Below are 10,000 nucleotides of genomic sequence, written 5' to 3' on the forward strand. Positions count from 1 at the left end.
ATGAGCATGAACGCAGACACACATGGAGGCATGAGCATGAACGCAGACACACATGGAGGCATGAGCATGAACGCAGACACACATGCAGGCATGAGCATGAACGCAGACACACATGGAGGCATGAGCATGAACGCAGACACTGAACGCAGACACACATGAACGCAGACACTGAACGCAGACACACATGCAGGCAAGCACACACATACATACACACACACAATAACATCCCGACATGCCAAACGTGTAGCCTGCAGGATGATGACGTGAGTGACTCTCTCTTATTGGTTCGTGACGGTGTTTATAGTGTGTTTACATTATCCATCAAACATCCTGTGCAGATCTCTCTCCCTCTCTTCCCTCTCTCTCTCTCTCTTCCCCCTCTCTCTCTTCCCTCTCTCTCTCCCTCTCTTCCCTCTCCCTCTCTTCCCTCTCTCTCTCTCTCTTCCATCACCTCTCTCTCTCTCTCTTCCATCACCTCTCTCCCTCTCTTCCCTCTCTCTCTCCCTCTCTTCCATCACCCCTCTCTCTCTCTCTCTCTCTCTCTCTCTCTCTCTCTCCCTCTCTCTTCCATCACCTCTCTCACACTCTTCCCTCTCTCTCTCTCTCTCTTCCATCACCTCTCTCACACTCTTCCCTCTCTCTCTCTCTTCCATCACCTCTCTCCCTCTCTTTCTCTCTCTCTCTCTCTTCCATCACCTCTCTCCCTCTCTTCCCTCTCTCTCTCTCTTCCCTCTCTCTCTCTCTCTTCCCCCTCTCTCTCTTCCCTCTCTCTCTCCCTCTCTTCCCTCTCCTCTCTTCCCTCTCTCTCTCTCTCTTCCATCACCTCTCTCTCTCTCTCTTCCATCACCTCTCTCCCTCTCTTCCCTCTCTCTCTCTCTCTTCCATCACCCCCTCTCTCTCTCTCTCTCTCTCTCTCTCTCTCTCTCTCTCTTCCATCACCTCTCTCACACTCTTCCTCTCTCTCTCTCTCTCTTCCATCACCTCTCTCACTCTTCCCTCTCTCTCTTCTTCCATCACCTCTCTCCCTCTCTTTCTCTCTCTCTCTCTTCCATCACCTCTCTCCCTCTCTTCCCTCTCTCTCTCTCTTCCATCACCTCTCTCACACTCTTTTCTGTAGTAATCACCTCTTTCTTTCTCTCCCTGTCTCTCTTTCTATCTCTCTCTTTCTTTCTCCCCCTCCCTCTTTTTCTCGCTCTCTCTCTTCCTCTCTCTCACATTTCTCTCCCTTTCTCTCTTCCCTCTCTTTCTCTCTCTCTCTTTCTTTCTCCCCCTCCCTCTTGTTCTCTCTCTCTCTCTCTTCCTCTCTCTCACATTTCTCCCCCCACTCCCTCTCTCTCTCCTCATCCATCTCCCTCTCTCTCTTTCTCTCTCACATTTCTCCCCCCACTCCTCTCTCTCTCCTCATCCATCTCCCTCTCTCTCTCTTCCTCTCTCTCACGTTTCTCCCCCCTCTCCCCTCTCTCTCCTCATCCATCTCCCTCTCTCTCTCTTTCCTCTCACGTTTCTCCCCCTCTCCTCTTCATCCTACTCCCTATTTTCTCTCTCCCTCCCTGTCTTTCCCTCTCACCTACCCTTTCCTCACTCTATCTCCTCGTCCATCAGCTCTCATCCTCTGTTTCTGTCTCTTCCCTCTAACCCAAACACAGACCCTGACACTGACGCACGGGGAGCAGTGGAAAATGGTAGAAACAGTCCAATCAATTATCTTAGTGGGAACAACTGGTAAAGAGAGGACTGGGGGAAGAGAGGACTGGGGAGGAGAGGACTGGGGAGGAGAGGACTGGGGGAAGAGAGGACTGGGGGAGGAGAGGGACTGGGGGAAGAGAGGAATGGGGAGGAGAGGACTGGGGGAAGAGGGGACTGGGGGAAGAGAGGAATGGGGGAGGAGAGGACTGGGGGAAGAGGGGACTGGGGGAAGAGAGGACTGGGGGAGAGGAGAGGACTGGGGAAGAGGGGACTGGGGGAAGAGAGGACTGAGGGAGGAGAGGACTGGGGAGGAGAGGACTGTGGGAAGAGGGGACTGGGGGGAGAGGACTGGGGGAAGAGGGGACTGGGGGAAGAGAGGACTGGGGGAGGAGAGGACTGGGGAGAGGGTTTGGGTTTGGAAAAGAACATGCTCTTCATGCACTAAGGACTCTTTTTCCGGTGGTGTAGGAAATGGTGTGTAAAAAAGGCAACAGTAAACAGTAGTTACAATAGTTAGTAGAGCGAGACATTCATTTCCTTGAACCTCGAGCCTAGCACTTGGTGAAAACTTTGTGTCTAGTGACAGTCTCTTCAAGTAAATGTTAGGACATGTGAGATTTGAATTAGCCTGTTCAACACCTTGTCCTAGTTATCAGTCACAGGGGATTCTAGCATGTTCAACAACTTGTCCTAGTTATCAGATCAGGGATTCTAGCCTGTACAACACCTTGTCCTAGTTATCAGATCAGGGGATATGAGCCTGTACAACACCTTGTCCTAGTTATCAGATCAGGGATTCTAGCCTGTACAACACCTTGTCCTAGTTATCAGATCAGGGATTCTAGCCTGTACAACACCTTGTCCTAGTTATCAGATCAGGGATTCTAGCCTGTACAACACCTTGTCCTAGTTATCAGATCAGGGGATATGAGCCTGTAGAATCTAGTGAAGAGGAAGAGTCTAGCCAGTGAATTATTCAGAGTGGCTTCTTTTAGTCATGTACACACTCCCCCAACAGATTTTACACATGCGCACGCACCGGAGCACACACAGAGCCACACAGACACACAACCATACACACAGAGCCACACAGACACACAACCATACACACAGAGCCACACACACACAACCATGCACACAGAGCCACACACACACAACCATACACACAGAGCCACACACACACCCATACACACAGAGCCACACACACACACACAACCATACACAGAGCCACACACACATAGCCACACACACACAAACCATACACACATAGCCACACACACACCCATACACACACACCCATACACACATAGCCACACACACACACCCATACACACATAGCCACACACACACACAACCATGCACACAGAGCCACACACACACACAACCATACACACAGAGCCACACACACACCCATACACACAGAGCCACACACACACACACAACCATACACACAGAGCCACACACACATAGCCACACACACAACCATACACACATAGCCACACACACACCCATACACACATAGCCACACACACACCCATACACACATAGCCACACACACACACACCCATACACACAGAGCCACACACACAAAACCATACACACATAGCCACACACACACACATACACACATAGCCACACACACACAACCATACACACAGAGCCACACACACACCCATACACACAGAGACACACACACACCCATACACACAGAGCCACACACACACCCATACAAACAGAGACACACACCCATACACACAGAGCCACACACACACCCATACACACAGAGCCACACACACACCCATACACACAGAGCCACACACACACCCATACACACAGAGCCACACACACACCCATACACACAGAGCCACACACACACCCATACACACAGAGCCACACACAGAGCCACACACACACCCATACACACAGAGCCACACACACACCCATACACACAGAGCCACACACACACCCATACACATAGAGACACACACACAACCATACACACAGAGCCACACACACACCCATACACACAGAGCCACACACACACCCATACACACAGAACCACACACACACCCATACACACAGAGACACACACACGACCATACACACAGAGCCACACACACACCCATACACACAGAGCCACACACACACCCATACACACAGAGACACACACACGACCATACACACAGAGCCACACACACACCCATACACACAGAGCCACACACACACCCATACACACAGAGCCACACACACACCCATACACACAGAGACACACACACACCCATACACACAGAGCCACACACACACCCATACACACAGAGCCACACACACACCCATACACACAGAGACACACACACACCCATACACACAGAGCCACACACACACCCATACACACAGAGCCACACACACACCCATACACACAGAGCTACACACACACCCACACACACAGAGACACACACACACCCATACACACAGAGCCACACACACACCCATACACACAGAGCCACACACACACACCCATACACACAGAGCCACACACACACTCATACACACAGAGCCACACACACACCCATACACACACACCCATACACACAGAGCCACACACACACCCATACACACAGAGCCACACACACACCCATACACACAGAGCCACACACACACACACACACACCCATACACACAGAGCCACACACACACCCATACACACAGAGCCACACATACACACACACCCATACACACAGAGCCACACACACACAGACAGGTCGTCAGTACAACCTTTCCAGGGGGGGAGTTTGAGGGTCTCTATTGGAATGTAACATTATAGTTACATGGGGGAACTAATATGAGAAGAGCACACACACACACAGACACACACACACACACACATAGACACACACCCATACACACACAACCATACACACACACACACACACACACACACACACACACACACACACACACACACACACACACACACACACACACACACACACACACACACACACACACACACACACACACACACACACACACACACACACACACACACACACACACACACACACACACACACACACACACACACACACACACACACACACACACACACAGACACACTGAGGTTATCCTCAGTCAGTTGGTCAGAGCTGCCATTCAGCACTTCTACATGCCCTGGGGAGAATGATGCCTGTCAGTCGTTGTGAATGATGTGTGTCAGTTGTTGTGAGTGATGTGTGTGTCTGTCGTTGTGAATGATGTGTGTCAGTCGTTGTGAGTTGTGTGTGTGTCTGTCGTTGTGAATGATGTGTGTCTGTCGTTGTGAATGATGTGTGTCTGTTGTTGTGAGTGATGTGTGTGTCTGTCGTTGTGAATGATGCCTGTCTGTCGTTGTGAATGATGTGTGTCTGTCGTTGTGAATGATGTGTGTCTGTCGTTGTGAATGATGTGTGTCTGTCGTTGTGAATGATGTGTGTCTGTCGTTGTGAGTGATGTGTGTGTCTGTCGTTGTGAATGATGTGTGTCTGTCGTTGTGAGTGATGTGTGTGTCAGTCATCGTATCCTCCAGTGGGTTTAGGAAGAGCATTATGAAAGATAATGGGTGGTGGTGGAGTGGTTATCAGCAGGGTATTGATCAAACATGTTGAGGATCAACAAGGATAATATTCTAACTTACATTCTAAAGTTGAATATGGGCTAAGTACAATTTGATTGATCGGATTTATAAGGTGTTGCTATTTAGGCAATGCCTTGTAAACAAAATGCTTCTTTGTCAACTTCAATAGATCCTACTACTAGTAATAACACAATGTTAGAATGGCAGGTGTATTTTCAACCAGAGCAAAAGACAAAACCAATTCCAGAGGGATAATATAAATCAGTATACTGGATAAAATATGCTGCGTTAACAGCCTGGTCTCATAGACTAGACGTAACATATTAAATGTATATCTGGGACACTCAAATTAGTATGATGTGTAATGTTTGGCATGATTAAGATAAGACAGATGGCTACTTAGGGCAAAAACGAAAGTAGGGTGGTTGGTCGGGAGTTTAACACGAACGTCTAACAACCCAAAGGTTGTAAGTTCAAATCTCATCACAGACAATTTTAGCTACTTAGCAACTTTTCAACTACTTACTACTTTTCAGCTACTTTGCATGTTAGCAAACCCTTCCCCTAAACTTAACCCTTTTAGCTAACCCTTCCCTAACCCTAACCCTAACCTTAACCCTTTAACCTAACCCTAATCTTAACCCCTAACCCCAGCTAACATTAGCCAGCTAGCTAACGTTCACCTCCTAGCCACCTAGCTAGAATTTGTAACATATCATGTGTTTGGCAAATTCGTAACATATAATACGAAATTGTTGATGGACATCACAAATTAATACAAACCATACGAAACGTAAAATAACATACTAAATTAAGTGTCCTAGATACAGAATAATAGGAAATGCTCTGAGTCAGCTTGGCGAAAATTGTATTTTTCCAAGACTTTCTATTGAGAAGGAAAACTACCTCCCCATGCAAGCCTTGTTCTTCATATAACCCTTGAATAGGACGGGTAGGCTACAGTATATTTTCCCTCTACATCATCCCCAGTCTCATCAGATCCCTGCCACTCCAAGGTACAGCAGTTACACCGCTGCCCGCCGTGACCGATCCTTCCTCACATCTCCAAGCTGCAACCGGTTCTGAGTCACCAACCACCTGCCCCCGGGAACCGCGCTCCGGGGGGTCTGGTGGGTTGGCAGCGGGCACGGCACGTCTGGCTCGGGACGTAGAGGGGCCCGGGGGGGAGAGATAATACAAGTGAGGGAGGTGGTGGATGCCTACGGTACGCGTGACGTAGCAAATTGCAGCAATTGCCTCTACTGTTTAACATGTGAAGAGAGAGAGAGAGAGAGAGAGAGAGAGAGAGAGAGAGAGAGAGAGAGAGAGAGAGAGAGAGAGAGAGAGAGAGAGAGAGAGAGAGAGAGAGAGAGAGAGAGAGAGAGAGAGAGAGAGAGAGAGCCCAGCCTCACGCGCTGGCGGGATACTGCAGAACCGGGGAAGGGAGGGAGGGAATGAGGGAGGGGAATCGAATCAGAAGAAGAAATAAACGACTGAGGGAGAGTTGAGGAACGGAGGGGCCGAAGGTGGAAGCACGAGAGGTAGCGAAAGACTGCGGAGCCGAGAGAGGACGAGAGAGGTAGCGAAAGACTGCGGAGCCGAGAGAGGACGAGAGAGGTAGCGAAAGACTGCTGAGGTTTAGAGAGGAGTAAAGACAAGAAGCATCAAAAGTCCCATAGTCGGTACCCCACCAGATTCAGGGATGTAGCCGAAGAGGGGAGAGCTCAGCCTTTCCGAGCTCATCACTATGAAGAAACATTCGGCCAGGGTTGCCCCGCTGTCCGCTTGCAACAGCCCGGTGCTCACCTTAACGAAAGTCAAAGGTAGGGAGAACTCCGTTCTGTGACTTGACTTCGGTCTTGTTTAAAGCCTGATTTGGTGTGTAGCCTATTTTACATTCACCCTTGAAACCTACATGTTGTCGTGTCCAAGGTTAGGCTTGTAAATCAATCAGAAGATAGGTATCGCCTATACGTTTGGTGTTGTGTGACTGTGGCAGAGAAAACTTGGGTCAGTAGGGGTGATGAATGGTGTTGGTGAAAGAGTTATCCGCTTTGAGGCACCGATGAACTTTTATAAATGTACCGTTGCGTGCCAAAACGCTTCGGATTACCAATGGAATGAACCCCCCTTCACGGCAATTAGGGATGCGTTCGGGAAGACTTTATCTTAATAGACCATCAACGCTTCTAATTACACATTTACTACCCTGGAAAAATGTCTAGATCATGATGGGAGATAATGGTTGTTACAGTATTTATTCGAACAATCTCTTCTTTCGCTGTATTTTTTAAAAAGCAAGACTGTATTTCGTTCTGCACTTTCAAAAATGTAGTTAAGAATTCATTTCTCCCCAACATCATCTGCATAATCGTCACTAATTATAATAACACCCCGAAAAATTATTTGGCGAACCTGAAAAATGCAAATCAGACAACAGATGTATGGCCAAAAAGTAGTTTTGTCCTGCAAAATGCATCGGGCCATTGAAGTGTTGTGCTGCTTGTCCATCATGAGTGAGTGCATGGGGAGCATGAAGCTGTTATTGTAGCAGAACAGGGTAGGGACCACCGACACACACACGCCACACACACACACACACACACACACACACACACACACACACACACACACACACACACACACACACACACACACACACACACACACACACACACACACACACACACACACACACACACACACACACACACACACACACAAACACACACACACACACACACACAATATCTTGAAATTGACAGGCCCAATGGGATAAAACTGGTTGTCTGGCTATCCAAACTCCTTGCTCAGGCCCAGTGACTCTGGATCTGAGTCCCTCCCCAACGATTTCTAGAACACAAACACATTCTAACCATTCTGATCATTGTGGAACTAACTCTGAGACACACTCAAATGTTCTGTGATCATAGTGGAACTCTGAGACACACTAGAATGTTCTGTGATCACCTCTCTCTATACCTCTCTCTCTCTATACCTCTCTCTCTATACCTCTCTCTCTATTCCTCTCTCTCTATTCCTCTCTCTCTATACCTCTCTCTCTATACCTCTCTCTCTATTCCTCTCTCTCTCTATACCTCTCTCTCTCTCTATACCTCTCTCTCTCTATACCTCTCTCTCTCTATACCTCTCTCTCTCTCTATACCTCTCTCTCTCTCTATACCTCTCTCTCTCTATACCTCTCTCTCTCTCTATACCTCTCTCTCTCTCTATACCTCTCTCTCTCTATACCTCTCTCTCTCTATACCTCTCTCTCTCTCTATACCTCTCTCTCTCTATACCTCTCTCTCTCTCTATACCTCTCTCTCTCTATACCTCTCTCTCTCTCTATACCTCTCTCTCTCTATACCTCTCTCTCTCTCTATACCTCTCTCTCTCTATACCTCTCTCTCTCTCTATACCTCTCTCTCTCTCTATACCTCTCTCTCTCTATACCTCTCTCTCTCTATACCTCTCTCTCTATACCTCTCCCTCTCTCTATACCTCTCTCTCTATATACCTCTCTCTCTCTATATATATCTCTCTCTCTATACCTCTCTCTCTCTATACCTCTCTCTCTCTCTATACCTCTCTCTCTCTATACCTCTCTCTCTATACCTCTCTCTCTCTCTATACCTCTCTCTCTATATATATACCTCTCTCTCTCTATACCTCTCTCTCTCTATACCTCTCTCTGTCTATACCTCTCTCTCTCTATACCTCTCTCTCTCTATACCTCTCTCTTTCTATACCTCTCTCTGTCTATACCTCTCTCTCTCTACCTCTCTCTTTCTATACCTCTCTCGCTCTCTCCGGGTGACAAATCTCCTCTCTCAGCGCCAGTCCACAGTCCTCTGTGGAATGATGAAAAATGGATTTGTCTTGAAATATATTTAGTCTTCAAAGCACTTTAAAACACTCCTGCCTTCCAGGGGAGATGACATTTCATTGGCTACCACATCTGGACTGGGTCGGTTACCACACTGTGATTGACCATATCCCCAGTGGTCCAGTTACCTTGACCACGGGTTATACAGCGATCCATTGATAACAGATGTGTTTACATACAATCCTCAAACTCTAGTCCCTGGAGCTCACACTCCCCACCTAGACAAGCACGGAATATTATTAGTATCAAGTCTAGTGAAGTGGAATAATAACAGTAATGGCTGGTGGTTGTATGATCATTGTTTTTGCATGGATTGTACTTCAAAACTCATAATACACAGAGAATAAACTTGACATTTTGAGAATAAAGTTAAATTAAATGTAAATGAATAATGTCAAAATGTTTCAAGAATAGAGTAAAAAACGATTGATATTTTCAGTAGGATACAGCAGGATATGCTGTATAACAGCTGAGACCAGAAGCCCATTATAAGTACTACTCCACAGAGGCAGAAAAGTGTTGGCAGAAGTTTATGTTGTCATTATTTGTTGTATCCTATTTCATTGGTAAAACAACATTCACCTGGCAGCTTAGTCCCTCTGCGTCTTGGCAACACTTTGACAAATCTACTTTTGAATTCCCCTATAATTTACGGTGTAGGCCACCAATTTCATTTCCCATTACTTAAGGCCCATACTGTAATGAAAGTCACCTGCTAATAAACAGACAGCACCTTGCTAAGATGGACTATAAAACTAGCTTGTTTTAGCATTAAGATGCTACGGTAGTCTGTAACTCTGTTTTAGCATTAAGAT

At 47.2% G+C, this 10,000-nt stretch overlaps 1 protein-coding gene across 1 annotated transcript in view; it reads left to right on the top strand.

The window, feature by feature from the left end:
* The first annotated feature begins 6,762 nt into the window (after positions 1-6,762).
* Positions 6,763-10,000, top strand: part of LOC124038791 (putative thiamine transporter SLC35F3) — a 97,756-nt gene continuing 94,518 nt past the window's right edge. The window contains exon 1 of the mRNA XM_046354854.1: positions 6,763-7,119. Within this exon, the coding sequence (XP_046210810.1) occupies positions 7,044-7,119 (76 nt within the window). The 5' untranslated portion in view covers positions 6,763-7,043. The remainder of the gene's footprint in view (positions 7,120-10,000) is intronic.

Source organism: Oncorhynchus gorbuscha, linkage group LG06, assembly GCF_021184085.1.
Source record: "Oncorhynchus gorbuscha isolate QuinsamMale2020 ecotype Even-year linkage group LG06, OgorEven_v1.0, whole genome shotgun sequence".
In the NCBI taxonomy this organism is placed as follows: domain Eukaryota; kingdom Metazoa; phylum Chordata; class Actinopteri; order Salmoniformes; family Salmonidae; genus Oncorhynchus; species Oncorhynchus gorbuscha.